Source organism: Anticarsia gemmatalis, chromosome 18, assembly GCF_050436995.1.
Source record: "Anticarsia gemmatalis isolate Benzon Research Colony breed Stoneville strain chromosome 18, ilAntGemm2 primary, whole genome shotgun sequence".
NCBI lineage: Eukaryota > Metazoa > Arthropoda > Insecta > Lepidoptera > Erebidae > Anticarsia > Anticarsia gemmatalis.
In genome coordinates this window covers 1,341,271-1,365,940 of record NC_134762.1, presented here as the reverse complement: position 1 = coordinate 1,365,940, position 24,670 = coordinate 1,341,271, and the positions used below count along the sequence as shown (strand labels likewise).

General features: G+C 34.0%; 1 protein-coding gene across 2 annotated transcripts in view; it reads right to left on the bottom strand.

Moving 5' to 3' along the window:
• The window catches only part of LOC142980614 (uncharacterized), a 317,796-nt gene that overhangs the window by 5,712 nt on the left and 287,414 nt on the right, over positions 1 to 24,670 (bottom strand). For both annotated transcript variants that reach the window (XM_076126090.1, XM_076126089.1), the window contains 2 exons: positions 24,514 to 24,568; positions 3,408 to 4,931 (listed from right to left, as the gene is read on the bottom strand). In XM_076126090.1, coding sequence (XP_075982205.1) covers positions 3,408 to 4,857 — 1,450 coding nt within the window. In that variant the 5' untranslated portion in view covers positions 4,858 to 4,931; positions 24,514 to 24,568. The remainder of the gene's footprint in view (positions 1 to 3,407; positions 4,932 to 24,513; positions 24,569 to 24,670) is intronic.

Genomic DNA, 24,670 nt, shown 5'->3' with positions numbered 1-24,670 from the left:
TTATGTAACGTTTCTGTGAAGTATACATTTCCTCTGAATTTTGTTTTGAAACTATTTCAAGTTGTTTTGAGAAGAGGCCTCTTGGAAGTAAGATTTATTATAAGTATAAATAAACTTTCACAAAAAAGAGTGCTACGTATATCAACTAACATTTTGAGAGCGCGGTTTGCTAGGGCCTAATCTTATATCACACAGATAGACATAGATTGGATCTGTTCTTAACAGAATCTTCAAAGGTTTTAATAGTCTGGCGAATAGTGATAGCTAGTAGTTGCCAATCATTTTCAAAATAACCTTTTGTTGAAACATCAAGATTTCACTCAAAATACGTTTCTGGAATTTCAAAGTAATATAATTCAGCATTTCAAATGTACTCTGCAGTTGAAGTTATTGTGATAAGGTATCAGGGAAACAGTATCTTTTGTATTTTAACGATCCTCGGTTAACAAGTCGTTGAGCACAAAAATAATATTATTTTCCGTTTATGTTAAAGCAAAACAACTTTGATTTTGCAGATCAAAGTGAATTAAGTGGAGGAATTCGTTTGAATTTCTGTGAGAAAGTTTATTCTGAATAATTTTATCAGTCAAAAGGTTTAATTTGTTTACTGAGACCAGAATAACAGAAAATTTGAAGTAATAATAAATAAAGGTTGGGGAGAAGAAACCATAGTGGGTAATTTGTATTACTTTAGCAATTGTTGAAAGAGATAAGTGTGTTTGAAGATCTACCCTTTGATCCCCTTGTTGATAAAAAGTTTGTGTATCAGTGGCTTGTTGGATTCTTCGGTACGAATGTTTTATTCCTTTTATTTATTGAAGAATTCCTTTGGATGTTAAATGTTTTGTATTTATTTATTTTTGGAAACGATTTTACGTCATTTTGTCACTGTGTGAATGTTATGTTCATAATATAAAACAAAGTCGCGCTGTCTGCTATTTATGCTTAGATCCTTAAAACGCAACGGATTTTGATGCAGTTTTTTATTGAATTTTTCTGAAGGAAAGTTTATGAATAAAGATTGTAGAGATTGCACGATAACTATTTAAACCTTTCGCACCAAGGCGTGCTGCTACTTTAGTAATAATCGTGAATTTTCTTGTGTATTTATTCAACGCAACATCATTTGAAGGTTTTTGGTATAGAATGCCGTCAACATAAAATCCCCCTTTATATAAAGTAAGGATAAAAAAGGTTCTATTAAAAAGCATGGACAAAAATACAAGCTCGAATAGTAATAACATGGATCACACAAATATTTGTCCTACGAGAATTGAATTACAGCACCCGTATCACAAATATTTACTTTAAAATCCTAAAACTAAAACAGTACCAATAAAACGATTCGAAATATAGAGTTGTGCGAAATTCCCCTAACAATTTGTGTGCATAAATGCGTAATTTACGTACAAACTTGAATAAATAGATTAACTAAATTCTGTTGGTCTCTAAATCTGATGATTGGCTGTTTAACATTATTGATTAATGATTAGGCTTCATCGAATTGGTAATAGCAAATGCTAACTAGACCAATTAAAATTCTAGCTTTGATACAATTTAATTTAGAGTCATTATTATGTATCAGCTGACCTACACAGCCACTCTCGTGTAAAAAATCAAATGTTTAGGGATTATTAAAATTTTTCAACCGTCGTTAAATTTCATCAAGGGTAGGTCAGCAGTTTAGTCGTGAAGGCGTCGTCCTCATGTGTTTAAATTTGTTTGAAAATAAGGTTTAATATTTATAATTATTCTTGCGGCTGCCCGCGACTTCGTCCGAATAGACTTAAGCTCTACGTCCGCTCCGCCTTTTTTTAATCAAAGCGTATTTTTACATATTATATAGCCTACTATAACAACGAGATTTTTTCAATCTGATCCAGTCCGGAGATTAGCGCATTAAAACAAACAAACACTTAAATTTTCTAATTTTAGTATTACGAGAAAAATAAAAGGTTCTTCTCCTCATTTCATTTTACACACTAATGAAAAATATTCTCATAGTAAACTTAAACTATTTATACAGAGTTGTACAAACAGTTCCCCAGTAACTAGGAAGTGGGCACCTGGACAAACCTAGCTGTGATAACAATCCTACGTCAACAGACTGTTTGGACCGTCTTAGTCTACGGCAAATTCAAATTTACTTAACAGCTGATAGTGATCGTGGAATTTCATTGTGGGAATAGAATTAGAGGAAATCTGTTTATATTAAGGTCGAGGAAAAAGTCTTTTCGCATTATAGTATGTATGAACTTGTAATAAAATCGCTTTAGCTTCAAGAATCACAAATGAGTACACAGTTCATTAGGTTTCTTTCAGTGAACTCGTGAGGTACCCAGATATCGAGCTTTTTTGTGTAGAGAAAAGATTTTATTACAACTATTTCGACTGTACCTTTTAAATGTCAAACATTCGACACTCGACTGTGGCGACTGCAGAGAACCCCGCAACTGGTATTTTATTTAATTTTAGTATGGAACAAATTTTTATAATGCCTGTCGAAAACCGTGGGAACTAAATAATTTATGATATTTTATTGAAATATTGATTGACTTACTATTAATAGTTATCGATTACTTTTGCGTGCGTAATCTTTTTTTATATACAACATTTTGTAACATGCTGGAGTATTTTTTGTCGGCCAATTTTGGATGATGCAAAGAGAAATATTAATTTATATTGTTGAGTTGTCTGTTCGTAAACCATTTTGTCATGGTTTATTTTTGGCTCAGGATTTATGCTACTATAAATAAAATGTTCAATCAAATTAAAATTAATTCCGCAAGCTCACCTGTCTCGTCTCTTAAAAGTCAATTCAATCAATTGCCAAAAATAAAACAAAATATTAAAGAAACAATTTTGTACAAAGTCGATGCCTATCAAAATATGTTCTATTTGAAGTAGAAATTACATGCTCGAATATAACTCATTTCGATTGAATAACAATTTAGTACAGTAATTGAGTTCATTGTTTATCAATTGGCTAACATATATTATAATATATGGTTAATTTATTAAATGGTTACACGAAAATAAAATCATTATTGTGTGGTAACAGAATCAATATTAGCTAAGATTCGTGGTCGTGAACAATTATTTTTTTTACGATGTAATTTGTGTTAGATAATATAAATAAAATTGGGGTTTGTTAGACAATATGCATAGGTAGTACTGATTATTTTATACGTCATGTATCTATTTGAACGTGAAAAATGTTATTCTGTTATAATGTCAGTTCCATTTGACAATTTATTTGGTTTTGTGGGAAACACAGAGCAACCATTATATTTAAAACGACTATGCTTCAACGTAAACTAGAGGCTTCAAAACATGTACTGACCGTAATTCAATCCTATTAAAAGAAGAACATAAATGATAATAATATAGTTTCGTTTTCAACTCACCTAAAACAGATTCGTTGTCAAGCAGTGTTCTATTCAGCTCCGACATCTCAGTGGCCTCACTAGTAAAGGACGGCGGCGCTTCATACTTCCTCGGCGGCTTGGTCACCGGGTTCACCTCGATCTTCAAAGCCTTCTCCGTCTCCGAGGCCACTGACCCCTCAATCAGCACCTCCCCATTAGAAGAACGAGCATCATTCTTTATCAGTCTTTTGATTTCATTGTTTTGCGTCGTAAAATAACAAATCACTAACGCAGCTCCGAAGATTATCACTATAGCTGTTAGGCAGCCTACTAGGATGGCAAAGGAATCTGTATCCATACCAGCTATCGTACCTACTCCTCCATATCTTGACAGAACAAGCGTCAAGGTCTTCTCATCACGACCACCTGGGTTCTCAGCGACGCAGGTATAATTCCCTCTGTCACTATACCGAGCGTATATTATAGTGAGGTTCACCCATCGAATCAAATCCATCGTGTTCTCAGCTACGCTGTATCTGATCTCGCCGAACGCTTTCATCTCTATAGTTTTTCCGTTAAACCGCCAAGCGACTTCAGGTGGTGGGTTCCCAACTACTTTACAAGTCAGAGTCACGTTTTCGTCGTAACTTTTAACCGTTGAGTCGGGCGCCGGCTCCAGTATAGTCGGCCGACACGCGAAGTTCGATGAATCTAATTCATTCCAAAGTTTATCTTGAACAGATGGTGGTTCCGCACAAGACGTCGGAGGAGTGTACAAATTATGACTGATCACCCAATCTCTGAAAGTCTGAAGATTGCAGTCACAACGCCAAGGATTGTTGTGTAAATCTAAACCTGACAAGTTTCGCAAGCCCATCAAAGTTTCCGGTTTCATATGGCTCAGATTATTGCCATTGAATCGCAAAATTTTCAACTGCGGCAAGTTTACGAAAGCTTTAGTTCCTATGCGGTGTATTCGATTGTTGCTCGCCTCCACTTTCTGCAGATACTTTAAGTTGCGAAATATACCATCTTCCAACTTATCGATGTAGTTGTAGCTTAAGTTTATCAATCTTAGTTTCTCTGTGCCTTTGAACGTATCGGGATGAAGCGAGCGGATTTTGTTCTTCGACAAATCAAGTTCTATCATGATTGCTAGAGTTACGAATGCGGTCTTGTGGATCACTTCGATGTTGCACTCTTTGAGGAAAAGTTTCTTTAGATTACTTAGGCCTACTTTCTTGAATCCTTCCTGGTGTAACTGTTGTAAATTATTGTTTGTTAAGTCTAGTATTTGTATGTCATTGCTGAGATTAGCTGGTATTACTTTAAGACTTGAGTTTGAGCAAATAGCGGCTTTGTTACCGGACTGCCACCTGCAGTCACACGGCCTCTGGCACTCGGTTGTAAAGTCTGCTACCGTGGTGGTGAGCAAGGCGAGTGTTATGCAAGCGAAATTCACCCATGTCGTCCAATATTTATGAGCCATTTTGCTATGATGTTGGTCATTTCTTCGTGCCGTTGCATACCTGGATCGGGCTCGTCAACCGACGCATTGGTGTTCTGCAACAAAGGGAAAATTGAATTTTAAACGAAAGCTTTTAATATTCATTGTGGAGATTCAATTTTGTTGAACAATGGGCTTTTGTGTTACAAAAGGAAAACTCATAACGTGATAAACTACTCGTGCAAATCTTTGTAGTGTTAATGGACCGGCACAAACACATAAGATGGAGCGGTTTTAAAGTTAAATTTATTTTAAAGTTCATACATGGTTAAACTAATGCCTGGGTAAAAAAATGCACGAAATGTATTAATCAAAACTTCATAATACATTTGTTTATTCAAGAAGATACGACAGAGACAGACGAAATATTTTTTTTAATAGACATTATTTATTGTTTTGTGAGTTCATTAGCCAAAATTGTTCTACCCGTGTCGAAATCTAACAGCTGTCTTCTCAATTAATAACAACCCGTACTATCCACACATACACACAAGACACTGTGCTTAAGTTTAGTGCTACTAACATAGTGATGATATACTTAATATATATGTTAGTTTGTAAGGTATATCTATGAGCCATTGTAGCTTGAAAATAAAATGATTTATTATTTATTTATTATTATTAGTCTTATTTACAAATTGTCTTAATCTGTTCTTTTACCTTTAGATATACCTATAATATTCTAAATAAATGTAAAAAAGAAAAATAATTCACTACAGTCTCGGAAAGTCGGAACACTGTCAAATAACACGACCGTTCATCTTCCTCAACCTAACAAAAAAAATCTCAAAACACTAAAATCTCAAAATGAGTTCACTTGCGCCCTCTCTGAGTGGGAGGAAGAAAAACGAGAGGAATACGTGACGTACCTCTTGTTCGAGATAAAGGGTGAATGGATGCTGTGTACCGTGAACGATGAAATATTTAAAATATTTCAGGAAACATTCTAGTTGAGAACGTGTTTTGAGATTATTATCCTTTAATATTATAATATTGTTAAGCTTAAAAAGGTAAGTGAGGTGCAGTTTACAGCATATTTTAGTTAAATGCTATTTACTTTGCAAAGTTATTTATATCAAAATTGTTGATAGCTTTCGTAAATGTAACCTTACTGACTTAATGGACAAAAATTAGTAGCAAAGATACCTGTGCAATATATGTACGTAATATTATTATGTAGGCATCCATATTGATTATTATAAATTAAACAGTGCTGGGTTTACACTGCTACACTTTGAAAAAGGTATTAAATGAAACATGATATATTTGCGTTGTATATTAACTACTAAGTAGTGAAGGCAGCCACCTATGTCAGCTAGTATTGTGTAAGTGTCTCTTGAGAATACTAAAACATCCGATATTATTGAATATTGAAACTGGCTATTACTCAATTCATCATACATGCATCACACACATCGGTAACATAACATCTTCATCTTTCCTCATTTAACATTCTGCCTCCAAATTCAAAACACATTTTACATAATCCCACCACGAAAACAAAGTACTGAACATTTCCAAACTCCTTGTTTTTCCAAACACCAAGAATAAAAAGTAAATTGCAATCCAACTTTTAAAGGCAAGTTGCCCGATCAACCGAAGAATTCAGGCGTAAATATATAACGTGCCTTAACATCTATGTTGATACAAGTTTATTATAACTTCACATAAGAGCTTCCATGTTTTTTCAAAATGGGGATTTTTCGCCCGAAAAAATACTTTTTAAGTGACCGTTCACATAAACCGGATTGGGGAATCGGAGTGCTTATTTTTTCAAGCGAGTAATACGATGACAACCACACGCTAGCAGTTGAGTAAAAGTCGACTTCGATTTGCTTGAGCATAAAGCCTATCAATTTCTTTACTTTTTAACTAGCTGACCCGCGCAACTTCGCTTGCGTCACATAAGAGACAATTCTTCCCGTTTTTGTAACATTTTTCGTTGTTACTCTGCTCCTAAAGTCCGTAGCGTGAAGTTATATAGCCTAAAGCCTTCCTCCATAGATGGGACACTGAAATAATTTTTCAAATCGGACCCGTAGTTCTTGAGATTAGCGCGTTCAAAGAAACCAACAATCAAACAAACAAACTCTTCAGCTTTATAATATAAGTATAGATATAGATGGAGTGCGCGCATTCTCTTTTGACGTTGAAATTGGCATGTAAAAACGTTTGCCAGTTTACGATCATTACACGTCAAATAAAGGCTCTTGAACATTACAAGTATTTCGATGTTTTTCCACTTCATTTGATGCTAAGTATTTTCTAAAAGAAAAATAACATTATTTTCGGCAACAGCATTGGCATTGTGACAAGTATCGATAAAAGTAATTATAAAAAAGCCACATAACACTAATTAGACGCTTTGATCGAAGTGATGATTTTGACATCTATTGACTATTCAACGCCTTTAGCGTATTCCACAAGAACTATTTTAAAATAATTATAAATGTCAAACGTTTGTCAGTGGTACTGACTAGATATTATATAAATTTAACTCATTGATGTCCCACTGCTAGGCAAGGGTCTCCTCCCGTAATAAGGGAGGGGTTAGGCCTTAAGTCCACCACGCGGGCCAATTGCGGGTTGGGCTGACTAGATATGTAGATACCAAAATAGAGAGTTACAAATTGCTACTTAGCCTTTTGATTCGGTATGTGTAAACGGAACCTAAGGCAGTGCTTTTAGCCTCAAAAAACTTGGGTCTACATAATCGTTTTCAGAGTTGTTATAAGACTTGAAGTAATATTAGAGCTATCCGCTTCGTTTGCTTAGTACTTGCGATAAAATTGAATGCTAGATTGTACGTTCTTGGTTCTTTGAGGTTATGAAAATATTTTGTTTAGTTACTTGGCTATGATAGTTATTTTGACATCAACAATATATTTTTTGCGAACATTATAGTTTATTTTTAGTACGAAAATAATTTTAGACTGATAAATCTCCCCCGTAAGATTTATTTATTGCGGTTAAAAAAATATGATTTTGATTGGAATTAGTCAGCTATATCGCATCGAGCATTGATTGATATGAATTACCTTTACAATTACAACTAATTGTAAAGGTATAAGTAATAAGGAAAGTGGTAATACCAATGATTACCGCTTTCCTTATTAACAATTAATGTTCAAATACAATATTTAATTTTAATGTATTTATCCTCCAAAATCATACCGCCATTCACTAAACAGCACAAAAATACTCGCATAAAAATCAAAAAAATATGTGGAATCAAAACTATATTTTCCATCGTTTGGGATCGCGTGACAAATCTGCCTCCGTCGTGATAAAAACGGCATTACGCCACGGACATAGCTCACGTGGACTTTATGTCGCACCCTGTATAATACTAACACCATGATTTTGTGAAACAATCGGACAAAGTCATTTGCTAGCGGACTGGCCCGATCTTGTCAATATATAAATGGAATCAAAATTGTATTAGGAGTATAAACTCATAGTACAATTTTTCCCGTTGATTTCTAATTCTGGAAATGTTGATCCTATCGACCCCATACAAACCGCACCTCGACAGGACCAACCATTTAAAAATGTATCTGATTTAGTTTAGCAGTTTAATATTTATGCGCGTACGTACATTTCCGTGATTCATTTGTATTTATAAAGATTACCTGTATGACAGGTTCCGATATCATATGGATGAAAATAAAGCAAGGTAATTCTGTAAAGATTTAAGTTTCTTGGTCTATGTCTACCTCTATGGCAAAAAGACGCAAAATTATGTATGTGTGTATGTTTTGAATATTTATAAATTTTATTTATCCAGTTTCCTTGATTAGGTATTCAAGGAAAGTCAAACAATACTGAACAAAATTAGGCACGTCTCTTTCGACATTAAATGTAGTCAAAAATAATTATTTAAGCAAATAAAATTAGTAAACCAAAAATTAAGTGAATCAATTTCAAATAAAATTTGTGTAAAACAATTCATTGCTAGTTCATGTAAAGTGCTAATTAGTAAATTATATTTTAGAGCTAATAATATAATATTAGTTCACTAATTGCGGTTAAGTTATTATCTCTATTATTGTATAATATTATATTTTGAAGCTATATTTTAGATAATAAGCTTAGGCACTCACAGCTCGGTGCAGCCATTAGACACTTTAATTTACAATGTGGTTAAATTTATTTCATATTAGCTTAACTCGCAATATCACATAACTAACATAGTTTAAAAATATAATATCACTTTTCTAAATTTAGGCATTGTTCATGTTCAGAAAGGCCTTTTTCTACAATTATCGCCTAAAACAATAATTAATTAAAAAGTTGTAAGACAAACAGGTCAGCACGCTAAGTGTATTTTGCAAAAACTGTAATTTTTTTTTCAAGTAATTTTAATGTCAAATTAATAGTACCCACTGCAGAAATTTAATTAGCGGTCAGTGGAACTGGATTTACTAAATAAATATGTGTTTGTTATACATGTATATACTTTTATTACTTTTATTAACGCAAAAACTACAAAACAGATTTTGATCAATGGAAAACAGGTATAAAACTTGGACACACAGGATACTTTTTACTACGGCAATCTTTTCACGCGGTCTAGCACACAAGAACATTCACAAAAATGAAATTACATTTTTCAATTTATCACAAAAGCATGGTCACCTGAATCGTTGAACCGTTATGAACGTGCGTGTCATCTGAAAAACCATTCTCCATTCTGCGGTTGAAAGAGGGCGTAATGTCTTCTTTGCTTTGTACGTTATTGGCTCTAAAAAATATTCTATACGTCTTTTTATGTACCACATTATATGTACGGTAAAGTATGCCGTCAATTTCGACTTCATGTCTTATTTTGATGTTGGAGATAAAGATATTATGTTTTTTCTAATGTGTTTTTTTGTATTGCGAGGTTGAAGGGTGAAGGAATTTGTTTGAATTTGGGAAAGTAAACTGTACGACAAGATGTGTGGCTGTGAATTGAAGTATGGGTCCCGGCTATCATTTTCAAACATCTTTGGCAGTAGTTAACAGTAGTCAGAAGTTTGAAAGTCTGACAACAAGTCTTACCGAAGGGTATCGTGTTATAACCCAGGTAACTGGGTTGGGGGTCTGATTGGCAGTCGCTCCATGTATATTAAGTATGCAGCTGCATCCGGTGAGACTGGAAGCTGACTTTAACATAGTTGTAAGAAAGGTTAGGCTGATGATGTGTGTACATATGTACGTACGCATGTATGTATGTATGTTAGGTAAATTTAGGCTGATGATTTGTGTATGCATGTATGTTTGTATGTATGTATGTAAAGTAAATCCCTTATAAGACTTCTAAAACATTTACGGTCGGATGGTACGAAGCATAGTGTGTGAAACTGAAGATATAAAGCGGAAATGGATCCATCTGGAGGGATTTCCTGGACTTGAACGGCGATTTCCTACGGCTATCGAGCCAGTTATAAGGAGCTATTAGTATATTTTTTATGTGGAAATTTTAACCAAGCTTATCTATACCATACTTACTAATATTATAAAGCTGAAGAGTTTGTTTGTTTGCTTGTTTGAACGCGCTAATCTCAGGAACTACTGGTCCGATTTGAAAAAAACTTTCAATGTTAGATAGTCCATTTATCGAGGAAGGCTATAGGCATATCATCACGCTACGACCAATAGAAGCAGAGTAGCAATAAAAAATGTTACAAAAACGGGGAAAATTTTGACCCATTCTCTCTTATGTCACGCAAGCGAAGTTGCGCGGGTCAGCTAGTGTAAAATAAATTTTATTCGTTTGGACGATATTTGGCAACGGTGGTCTATATTATAGAAACTAGTTATCTGGGCAAAGGCGAATGTTTTATAATAGTCAAATGACCAAGACTTAACTTCAAATAAAAAAAAATATCCGTAACTTATTGACAAGTGCCATGTAAGTGTCGAAAATTTGAATACTTTGTAACTTATAGACGATGTTTTATAAGGTCGTAAATGTTGTAAATTTTAAAAATAATCACAATTAAAAGAAGAACTATAAATATCTGTAAAAAAATCTACGAAATTATAAATGATTTAATATAATTATTGATACTTAAACCGTACCTAATTATGACATGGATCCAAATTATAGCTCATTTAATTTGATATAATTAGAGCTGGAAAATTATACGGTGATTATGTTACAAAAATTATTGTGTTTCGTAGAATATATTAAGGAAATTAGGGTTTTCTATATTGAGGCATCCAACCTTACGCGAATTTCTCTTTCTCATTCATTTATAGGGATCATGGTTTTATAAGAATCTGCTGCGATAAACTGGTAAAGCAAAAAAAAAATATTTTTTAAATGAGCATAGTCCTATACCTTATTACATTTTAGACAAATGGCTACTGAAAATAATACTTTTGGACAAATAAGACTCGATACTATACGTTCACACTATCGGAACTGTAGGTTTTGAACCAGAAATGTGAACCGCAAACTGCACCCCTAGCAATGGTTTACCCTTTTTTTAAGATAAAATATATAAAATAAACTTAACATTTTGCCATGCATATCCAAACTACTCTAGCGAATATAAAACCTAGACTTAACTTCCCACACGAAAGAAAAATAAACATATTAACGAAAAATATTATATATAGGAAAACCCAAAAGATTATTTTCTATACATACAAAATACATACAATTTTCGAAAGGTAAACAGCACCTATAATCCGAAGGCATCTATAAAAAGGAAATATCCTCGGTTTCTTAAGCGATGAAAACCGGTAAAACGTTTACTACCTTCTTAAAAAACCTTTCCACGTAGTCGGTTTAATTTCGCTTGCGTAGGCAAATCAGGCGGCCTAAATACCTAAGCCTTGAATACCTAAGTAGGCCTAGGAAGAATCTAACTGGACGTTTAGAAGGATGAGATACTAGAGGCCGCCCGCGACTTAGTCCGTGAGGAAACCCTTCCCGTTTAAATTCCGATTCCTCTAGAACTCCGGGATAAAAAGTAGCCTATGTGTTATTTTGGGTCTTCAGCTACCTTTACACTAAATTTCATCGTAATCGGTTAAGAAATATTTGCGTGAAAGAGTAACAAACATACATACATTCTCACAAACTTTCGCATTTATAATATTATTAGGATATTAGTAGGAAGTGGTCAATGAAATTTGAATCATATTTGGTTGATGTTTATTTCCAACTTTAGAAATTGCTTTTATAAAATTAAATTATATTTTTTTCATCGTAGTAATGTAGACTCTATATCTAAATCATTATCCAGAGTATGTATGATGTACGGTTAGTAATCAACCTAGTGTCAAAGTTGTTCAAGCCTCCCAAAGGCCTTTGACATGGCTTGACGACTGTTATCTTATTGACAACAACCGGGACCGACTATTTACGTGCCCTCCGAAACACGGAGACGCTCAGGTCAAATACCACTAAGCGGCCACCCATCTATGGAATGTCTGCGCCAAGGTTGCTTAACCCACTGATCGTTTTCCGACCAATGAGCGCCTTAAGACCGTAGTACTAAAGTCAAACGATCGATATATTCGAACCAAAAGTTTTGTATAAACAGCCGCTTAGTAAAACCTATCTTTATACTATCAACTTTATACGCAGTTTACAAAATAGGGTAAGAAGTAGGTAGAACGTTATGGCTTCTGTACTTAAGTGTTTACTTAACACCCCCAATATTAGGGGAGGCTTTCTCCCTTCACAGAATAAGGTAGCAACGCGAATGGACTTTGAAAATTGGGTCAACGACAAAAATGATTGTCCATTTAATACGGTGACTGCAGGATCAATTGTTAAGGTGGACTTTGGAACTGGGGTTTCTTGTGTAGTAGGTTTGTGCCTCATTCAGTTTAAAATATTTGGTTATCTATTCTGGGTGGTATGATTTTATCACCCAGAATTGATAGCCATGTAAAAATTATCTATTTAAACTAGTGGACCCACGCGGCATTTCGCGTATTAGTTAGTTTATTTCTATTGAAAGACAAGACACACTTCTAACTTGGAAATTAACAAATTACTATTCTAACATTCGCTCCATATTTTACCGTCTTAGAGATTGATTACAAAAAAGTCTAACTCGCATATACTACAGCTCTGACTATACTACCCCACCTATGCCTTCAAATAAAACAGCCAGGATCTTATTTAAAATGTAATTATCAACTATTTCATACTGCGGCAATAGTTTTTTCTCGCCATATTATTACAGTGTTAATTTTCACTTGGAGAACATTAAGCGTTCAATTGGAAGCTTGCCAAGATCTTATTATGTTATCTGGTTTTACAACTCGGCAAACAGGTAATTATGCAGCTTTTATACTATGTACGTTATTATAAAATACTTTAAAAAGATTTACTAGATTTTTATATTTTTTTCTATACTTCCATACTATAAATGAAGAGCCTGTTTGATCGTATGTTTCGATTTCGCGGTTAAACGGTAGAACCAATTTAGATGAAGTTTGCACGAAAATATTCAAAATCACGAGATCAAACATAAGCAGATTTTTATAAATTATAATATTTTATTAAATTAAAGCAATATCCTATAATATTAATTGGACATGCTTAACAAGAGATAGGGAGGACTGGAAGAAAATGGAGGAGGCCTTTGCCCAGCAGTGGGACAATTCAGGCTAACAAAAATGAACTAAAGCAAAGGGAAGGCCGACTTGCTGACATCTTACCAATCGATGATCGCAACTTACAATGACCACACAAAGAACAATTCGGTCGATTTCAGAAAGATAGGAAATCCGCATGTCGTAAGCCATCGAACAAAACATATGTAACTAATACTAAACTGACATTCAAAAGAATTCGGAACCCATTACAATAATAATATCTCAATCGGAACATAAATGTCTTACATAAGCACCGGTCCTTTTTGCCCATATTCAGTCAGGACTTACGACATGTCTCTGACAAAGCCTTACACCCATTTGCGAAAGTAATCGTCTGTATAACACATCTTCGTAATGGCGGATATTGGCTATTACTTACAAAAACACTAATAACTAAGATCCACATTTTGATTGAAAATATGGGGCAATAATATGTCCTATAAGGTTTGTGTCAGACGGAAGATGCGGAAGCGTGACGGGGCAGAGGCGATTTTTGAAGGAAAACATTTTCCTCTCAATATTTCTTCTAAAGGATTTAGTCTTCATCGTGAATTGTGTTATTGTGAATGTTATTTGTGGGTATCTACTATAAATATTAAACTCATTTTTATCAAATTCAAAATTCAAAAATTTTCTATTATAACGTAATCCTGCGATGCCCGCATCGATTTGATAAAAAGAACAGTATATTGATAAAATACATCATTAAATGTAATACTCATTAGTTTTAATTATTTCGTTTCAAAAGAAAAAAAAAGTCAACTTGAAACGACGCACTCGAATGCGATCCTGTCAGTCTTGACATCATTATTATATTACAATCGAAATCAATGTCACGAACAAAAAAAACGCCACAAAAACGTGCGTGTCTTCACCAAACCGTGTGACGTGCCCCTAATAGTTGCCCAAATATAAATTAACGTAACCCCCTATAGGGGGTGAATGGATCTGAAAACTGACAATGATGAAAGTGGGGTATATCCAATAATTTATTATAGAAATCCCTTATGATAGACTGGACGTAATTTTTCTTATCTCCTAATGTTGTTATTAATCTCGCTTGTTTGCCACATTTTCCGGGTTGTGTGGAGATTATGATGTGTTATTTTTAGAAATAATAAATATTTTATTAATATAGAATTATTATTAATTGTCAAAGGTCTTTGTCCGATAATGGGATGGTAAAGGCTAGTTCCTAGGTTTATGTTTGGTTTTCGGATCGGGTCAAAGGTTTAAGTACAGTATTTAACTTTTAAACACTGTTTTAAATTATTGTAGGTGACTAAATATCCATCGTAAAATTAAGTTTTAATAGATTATTTTATCATCCATATTCTATCTATACTATACTAATATTATAAAGCTGAAGAGTTTGTTTGTTTGTTTGTTTGTTTGAACGCGCTAATCTCAGGAACTACTGGTCCGATTTGAAAAAATCTTTCAGTGTTACATAGCCTATTTATCGAGGAAGGCTATAGACTATATATCATTACGTTACGACCAATAGGAGCAGATTAGCAATAAAAAATGTTACAAAAACAGGGAAAATTTTGGCCCATTCTCTCTTATGTGCCGCAAGCGAAGTTGCTAGTTGAATATATTTGTAACTAGCTGACCCGCGCAACTTCGCTTGCGTTACATAAGCGTTAAAAATTTTCCCCGTTTTGTAACATTTTCCACTGCTACTCTGCTCGTATTGGTAGTAGCGTCATGATATATAACCTATTACCTTCCTCGATAAATGGACTATCTAACACTGAAATAATTTTTTAAATCGGATTAGTAGTTCCTGAGATTAGCGCGTTCAAACAAACAAACAAACAATCAAACAAACTCTTCAGCTTTATAATATTAAAATATAGATAAATTGTACCCAATTTAATGCGGCTATTAAGTATTGCCCAACCGAAATAACCTGATTATATCATCATTCTATCATCTGATTCTAACATCAAATTGAGATCTTGCCGTCAATAGTCTTTAAGGTCACTAGTGTCTTAATTTCAGACCAAATTTTTCTTCTACGAGTAACCGAATGATGAAACTTAAAACATGTAGCTTTGCTATAACCCTAAAACAAAATCATATGACCAAGCACTGCCGCTGAACACTGCCACTATGTTATTTTTTTATGACCTTTTTAACATGTTATTACACGAACACTCCGTCCCACCTCATGTTCATTCCAAAAAATAGCCCAATATTTTGTAAAAGCACTCTGAATTTAGGAAGTTGTCGCTCCCATACAGTGGCAGGTCGTGATGTTATCTTATATCTATTTCCTCTCAGACAGTTTTACGAGACACACACGATAACACGATACCGTTGTACAAAAATGTGCTCTTTATTAAATACTAGCTGACTCGCGCAACTTCGCTTGCGTCACATAAGAGAGAATGGGTCAAATTTTTTCTCGTTTTTGTAACATTTTTTACTTGTACTCTGCTGCTATTGGTCGTAGCGTGATGATATATAGCCTTCCTCGATAAATGCACTATCTAACACTGAAAGATTTTTTTAAATCGCACTCATAAATGCCGAGATTAGCGCCTTCAAATAAACAAACAAACAAAGAAACAAACTCAGCTTTCTAATATTAGTATAGATTGGTAAAAACCGTGTATTTATAGACAAATACCTGTCTATACACATGTTAAAGATTGTGAAAATATTTTATAAGTCTCAACTAGAAAGGTCGTTGACTACAATTATTGATAATTGACAACCGAGTAGCGAAACACGTGTGAAAAACTGATCAGCGCCCCTAGCGTGAACTTTAGGAACTATTTTTTCAATTACTTTTTAACACCGACCGATTGCGCCACGAAACATAACATTACGGGAATTTAGAATCCTTATAACATCGGACATATTATAAAGACTACATTTCTATACAATTTTGGTAAAAAAGCCAATATTTAAAGAAGTCTCTCTAATTTAGGAAGTTGTCGCTCCCATACGCCGTAGTCGTGATGTTATCTTATATCTATTTCCTCTCAGACAGTTTTACGAGGAGAGACATGAGATAACATGATACCGCTGTTCAAACATCTACGTTATATTATGTTGTGTATTGATAAAAAGTGTGTAAAGGTATGCGTGGGATATTTATGACTTTCTTTATATTTTGTTCTTCAAGGTCTGTTGAAGTTGAGTAAAATTTTTTTGAGTATCTTAACTTGTTTATCCCACAAGATGGACCGACGACCTGGTAAGGGTTGCCGGAGTCCGATGGATGAGGGCGGCCCAGGACCGGTCCTATTGGCGCTCGATAGGGGAGGCCTTTGTCCAGCAGTGGACGATTCCCGGCTGAGATGATGATCTTAACTTGTAAGTATTCTGGTTATAACATACAAGTACAAAATGCTTAATCGTTCTTGTGAACGTATGTTTAGTAACCATAGCTAGTTAGGGAATAAAAAACTCAAAAAATAACAACATGCTATTATTTCGCCTCGATATTGACCTAAAAGAAATAAAAGTTTATTTCAGTAATATGAAAAATTATTTTAACGTTAAAATACTTAAACGCCAATTCTACATCGCAAAGAAAACCCTCTTTTAATGTATATTTTACAATTCATTTTAAACATTACTTTTATAACTACAGCAATATAAGACTTTTAATCGTAATCAGACTGAAAATAATTCATATCAAAACAAGTAAATGTATTAAATCTAATCAGTATACGATTCTTTACTGTCTCTTATCCCGTGTTAAACAGGCGTATTCTTATTAACATTCCTCCACCGAGTGGTGAAATATTTTGTCCTTTACTCAACAATAAAATCAGCTGGGTCGTAAATTTAATTAATTATTAATCTTGAATAGATTTTCACTCGAATTTAAACCGAAATCCAAAGTTAGGTAAGTTACTTTCAACAATTAACACGACAAAATTGCTTAGGACTTTCATTTTGTTCGGTTTCAAAGTCTATTTAAAGACAAGGGGCCTTAGATTTGGGAAAATTTATAATAGTTTGAAGGTTTCTGCTTATCGGAGAATGAGAAACTAATCGAAGTAGGCTTTGGAGAAATGTTAGTTTTAACTTAGTCTGAAAACGTCCGTAAGTTTAGTTTTTGTTTGAAAGACTAAAATGCTTGTTATTGGGCTGGTTTCGTTGCTAATATTTTGCCATTGCGGCCAAGTAAATCAACTTGAGATATTTTGAGTACAGTGGCTATGGCACAAAACAATGGTCAGGTTTGCCGAAATCCGATAGCTGTAAGCAGCCCAGAACCGTTCATTGTGGCGCAAAATTTATAGAATAGTCCTTTTTCCATCAGTAGACGTCTCCTGGCTGATATGATGATAATAATGGCTCAATACATATGCGTGTTGTTTTACATCATTTATAATTCAAGAACGGCTGAACAAATTGGGTTGAAAATTGGTGGAGGAGCTTAGATCCGAGAAACGGACATAGGATACTTTTTATCCAGTTTGACCGCCTTTGTACCTATTCGTAAAATTGTATTTAAGACACGGGAAAAGTTTCTATGAAAAGGAAAAATAATGCGTGAGCGGGTTCGCTAGTATTAGATAATAATCATGAAAGTGTAGGTGTTAAAATATAAACAGAAATGCCGCCTCATCCCAAACCAAAGCAATCAAAACTCCACAGTCTGTTAATCAATTTGTATCACAAATTACAAGCTCTAATTATTCAAAGCCGCAGCAATCGATACAGTAATAATATTTGGCTACACTAAAAGCGAAACTCACGCAATGTACATACAAACATACATGGAAATAACCTCAAAACAATCAGTGTAAGGCTGTGGTTATAATGGCGATGGTTTTTGTTGCAGATTGTGTGGTTAGAAATAAAAGTCGATATGGTTAATGAATTATCAAGTACAATGGTGTCTTAACTTTCATTACCACACAAATTAAATGACCTTACATTCCTTTAACATAATCTTTAAAAAATACTGATAAATGTTTTAAGAAACAACAACCATCTAATAATGGTCACAAACTCATGAGGGATGCAAAAAGTACACCATAAATAAATCACTAATAACTTATTGAGATGCAAAAATGAAAAGCCAGGTATGTACTGTACTAATTGTGAAGTAGTTTCTGAAGCCTATGTAATAGAGCATTCGAGAGCAGGGCTATCGCCTCGTAGGTAAATCGTAAGCATCACGCCTAAACGATACCGAGGGCCGTCTTTATAAACTACTTCATCTCAAAAGAACGTAATTCTGCTTTTAAATCTTAGCAATATAAACCCTACGCACCCCAAGCCTTACATACAACAAACACGTTAATGACAAACAAACGGAGACTGTTACCGTGACGTCACTCCACCTTGGAATTTAACTGAATATTTTAACATACGCACTGTGGCCCCTTACCTAAATATAACTCGACCCTTGTCAAGTAATGAACAAGTAAAGGGTATTCTTTTCTTGTTTTAGCTTTGTTAATCTTAGTTTCTAAGTTTTGTGGCAGGTTTTTTTTATTATTTATGGAGATTAATGTGATTATGCGTTATTAGACTAACTCACTGTCCCAACATGTACTGTATAACAAGTCAATTATATGCCATCAAAAACATTCTGTAAAAACCTCAAGTCTCGCCGTAAAAAGTTGTGAGATCTATATAATACCAAGTCGATTAATCTATTTAGTCTCTACTTAAAGGACCTTCTGTCTTAAGTTATTACGTATGTTATTATCATGCCAATTAAAAAAAAATACCTCTAAAACAAATAGACCGACCTGGCCATCGCATGATTTGATTATTAGTATGTATCACATTACACAGCACGACTAGAAGTTAATGCTCCTGAAATGTTAATGGCGAATTTGTGTTTTCTTGCGATGACCAAGTCGATCTATTTGTTTTAAAGGTATTTTTTTTTAAATTGGCATGATAATAACATACGTAATAACTTAAGACAGAAGGTCCTTTAAGTAGAGACTAAATAGATTAATCGACTTGGTATTATATAGATCTCACAACTTTTTACGGCGAGACTTGAGGTTTTTACAGAATGTTTTTGATGGCATCTTACTTCTTTTTGTAGAGCGAATAGAGCAAACATAAGTCCAATTTGTATGGAAAGCCGTATTTTTTTCATAATTCAACATATTTTCCTATGGGAATGTGGTTCAGTTTCATGGGCTAAACACCCTTACCCACCCTATACCCCCTCCCGTTATGTCTCATATAGAAGATACATATTTACACCTATTTATTTTATTTTCTGCAGAAATAATAATTTAATTCATTAACTGCAAATGTAACCTTGTAATCTTATACATTTATATGGGATTACAAAGTTATTGTTGCAGTTAGTGTATTTATAAAACTTGACCGAAATTAGAAAATATTGAATTTTTCCCATGATTAAGACACTAAACCCTATTTGTATTCTAAATTTTAAGCTTCCTAGTCTGCTAGAAGTACCTTAGACTTTTGATGATCGGTGAGTCAGTGAGTCAGTGAATCAGTGAGTGACAAAATTCAAAATTTTAACAAGTTGTCATTCTTAAACTACTGGTTCAAATTGACTGAAATTTTAAATATACCGTGTTTATACAATGACTGATTAGTTGCTGAAAATCCAGGCTTCTTGTTTTATCCACAACGAAATTATAGGGGTGTCAAAAATAGCCCGAATTGCTTCGAGAAAAGGATGTTACGGCCGTGCCGCTTTTTTTTTGCTCGACTTGCGGGGGCACTTCCGTGCCCCCAGATTATTGTTCCATTGCTAAACACGGGTCTCGTTCTGTTTTTACGTAACATAATGGTTTTGTATCTGGCCAATAAAAAATGAAATGCGATTCTTTTGAAGACCTAGGAAAACTATGCATCATGTAAGTTTTCAAACTAACGCTGGCCATCACGACTTTTACCCTTTTTAAAAAGACTACTCCCGCATTAAGGATTGCTCTCGTGTCGCGGAGACTTTTACAAACACACAAACAACGAACACAAAGCACGACCAGACCCGAAATAATTATTTGTGGACCGCAAAACCAATTGCTCCGTGTGAGAATCGAACCTACGACCTACCGACGCAATATTGGCGTGGCGACCTAAACCACTACTGTGCCATGGAAGCAGTCAATACTTGTGCGCATAATACGAATTTTAGGTATAATGAGAATAATACAATATTTTCAGGTTAATTTTGAAAATTAACAGATTACTTTGACAACCATTTAAAAATAAATCGAAAATCTCTTGCGCAAGCATCGAATACCTAAACCTAGGCTATCAAAAAAGATCAAAAGCATTATTACTTTAACCTAAATGGGTTAAAGGGTTACACGTTCCGCTACAAAAACAAACATTACGAAAATAAACGTAAAATAATATAAAAAAGCTGTATCGCGTGAGCCAATTAATCTTAATTGATCCAATTCACGTGTGAAAGAACGTTAGAGGCCGATTACTGACCTTATTTTGGTTAAAATGTACGGTGATAAGTAAAACTTGATGAAGCGAATATAGGTTTTATAAAGTAACTAGTTTATGCCTGCAGTGTGTGGTTATTTCTGCATACAGCTTATGTTAGGGTATAATTTTTAGCTGGAATAGATTTGAAGATAAAATCGAAAATTCTGCCAAATCTTATCAAATAAAATATAAAATTTTGAGACTCTTAATATGTTTAGAATTTCTGGGAAATAAATAAAACGGTTAGGCTGTTTTTCATTTAAAAATATAGCAAACAGAGATTTACATGTGTAATAAAATATATAGATATTAATACTATAAATTCGCAAGATAGCAAATTTAAGAAGTAATCGTGTTCGACGGTTTTTTTTAGCACATTTTTATAGACAAATGATTCCGAAAATTCTGATTGAACCCTGTACCATTCAGATGGGAGACAAACGTGTGTACTATTTGGCTATCACCTCACACGTGAACATTTCTATAAACTGACATGTAAAGAAAGTAACATACTCAAATGATAAGGTCAACGCCCTCAGTCAAAGTAAGACAAGCTTCATACATTAATAAATTATGTTCAAAAGTAATACAATTCTGAACACCCACGTACGTCATTCAAATTTTACTAAAATATAACCTTCAAGATGTAAATCTCCAGTGTAACATGACTAATTAGTTTAGAGTGGATTAGACTGTAAAACGTCACTTATTTCGCTTGGTTGATATGCTTTCTTTAAAATTAAATTGCTTTTGAGATTTTATTATTATTATTAAGTTACGGTTATCGAATTCTGGGCTGCTACTGAAATGACATAAATCTGACGAAAATAAAAAAAAAACTAAAAATCAAAAACTCGTCCGTTGATTCGTATTCGTATATCAAATCTCAGACCTCGCGACCATTAGTCACACTACTATTTGGACAGCATAGGTCATTAGACGTAAAATTAAATAACCTAAAATGACTTTATTTTACATAATAATAACATAATATAATGTCACCTTTACGAAAACAATAATAGAAGTACAGGTGACCGTACAGTTTCGACCTTGATAAATCAACACGTCACGACAGTTAAAGTCATGGCGTTTTAGTCCACATAAATATTATACCATAAAGCCTATTACATACTGATGCTTGTGGTACACGCGATTAGTTAAAGGCAAGTGGGTTTGGGTTATTTTAGGCCACAAAAGGGCGAGTAGGGCGATTTTACTACTACTACTATAATATTAAAGTAGATTTTAATACTACGGCCGGTACTGTCGAGTATCCAGGATTTTAAATTCAAATTTAGTCGAAGAGCAGAAGCTCGATTCTCCACTACTATGAAGTACCGACAACTGGTTATCGGGAAATATTACACGAAAATCAGTTAAGCGCCTCTACCGGGCTAAAATAAGACGTTAAACCTAAAGACACAAGCAAAAGTGCGTCATAATCCCACGTTCAGCCATTTACGATGTTAGTGAAAATAATAATTACACACTACCAAATTCTCGGCTTCTTTTGAAAATAAAATAGGAAAGGCCCAACAACACTTTACTCCACCTGGCAATCGAACCCGACATCTCTTTATCAGCAGTCATACACCTACTACGCAGACTATACAAACAGCACATACGTAAAATTCATATTAAAGGGATTTTCCCACAATACTTTAAAAGCACTGAAAACAAAAGGATATACACATTAACGCCGGCTATCAAACGTGTCACTATAAAATCAGCCTAAACAATTATATGACACGGGTGTGTCGCGATGTTAATGGGGCTCTCTCACGGCACGTAAAACATGGGTATTAAACAAAATGGCTTTTTACCGAGACTTTGAGCGTATTGAATGAGGTTTCAAGATCTTTAGAATGTTTTTATGGAATATAGATACGATAAATCGAGCTCAAGTACTTGGGTCGATTTAATGTTGCAAGAATCAGTTCAGTAATTTCAAATATGAATCAAATTAAATACATATGTATTTGCCCGGATTTTAATTAGGGGTGGTTTTGAAATAAAATATTGACCAATGTTTGGGTCAGGTTTCCATCCCTGTTTTCATCCATTTGTCGTTAATTATCTTCATTAAAAAAATGGTCTTGGTAACGGGAAGAAAGTGTATCAGACAGACAGACAAACTACAGCATTCATAATATTAGTACATTGCCCCCATATAAATGAACAATTCACCACTAAAGTCTGAGTTACAAAACAAGCGCTTCAAAAAACAAAATGAAATATTTTTCGATTCAGTAATTAAACACAATCCTCGTGATACACTAAAATGTTATACAAATAACTGGCATACCGAATATATTGGCTGCACAAACCAAATTTAATCTAGCGAAATATATTTTTACGCTAAAATCTAAAACTGGTTCAAAAAATTCGCGGAACAAAATATAGGGGTGGAATCGATGGTACTTATCATTGATGATTTTTATATACGTGATATTATCACAGGTTTTAATGGGTGTAGATTAGAGTAGATTCTAATAATAATTAAACTAACGATTTCGGATTAGGTTTATTTTCAGAGGTTATTTGACCAGCAATCTTCAATCTATTAATTGTTATTTGTATACCATGTAAGTAATATATTTGAAACATTAATTATTTAGGTCCCACAGCTAGGCAAGCTAGTAAGAGGTATTCTCTTACCACCCATCTTCCCGAATCTTTGATTCAATTTTTGGTGAATAAAAGATAACAAGAAATACAGGATATGTAAACTTATACACATTCATTTTTCTTTACATTACTACATATTTTTAAGTTATTACTGATTTCCTGTATTTTTGTAAATTACGTAAAAAAACACAGTAAAGCTATCTGAAAAGTTTAAAACTGACATGGAAGTAAAATATTCATACATCCTTTCCTTCATACACATACCATCCACGAGTACTACACTTGATACAATTCCATACAAAATATAACAATAACATTTAAATTGAAATCGTAAAACGTCGACATCAATCAACGTCAGAGCATTATTTTATCAATGGGAACAGCGTATTCCAGCCGTCGTACTTTGTCACGAAGTCCACACGATTCATAAAAATGCTGGTAGGAATGCAATCAATCATGTAAATCAAAATAGTTGGGTATTGAGCTTTTGGCAGTTACATCGCGTCGTAATTATTGCTATTAATATAAATGCTTTATTTTTATCACGTAAGATAATAAAGTAACGTTTATATATTATATAACTTCTCGTATGAATAGCAAATAAAATGAGGTACCCATAGCCAGTAGTGCTGACCGGTCTATAATCGATCTGTGGGTTAAGCAACCTATTGCGCGGTCGTTCCATCGATGGATAATTGCATAGTGGTATTTAAACTAGGCTGGTCTCGGTTGTTGTCCACTAAGGTCTAACAGGTCGTAAGACTCGCCAACGGCCTTCGGACGGTTTCTTTGACACTAAGTTGACCACTATCCATATGGTAAGATATGAAGCAAATGATCTAATAAAAATACCTATTCTCTCTTTTTGTAAGTTGTGCTCTAACATTTTAAAGAAAACCGTCTTAACTAATACGGAGTACTTTTGTAGGCTTAAACAACTTTGACCACTAACCATGTAAAAAATAGGGTTTAGTTAAAACTTACCGGAAATGTTATTAACAGTGTCTTGATTCTAAATCCCAACTGCTAGACTCCATATCTGAAACAAAGAAAAAATAATTATTAAAAGTCGAAATCTTGACAAAATATAGTAGACTGACACTCTGACCCTCTCCTCATTCCAGGAGGAGACCTTTGCTTA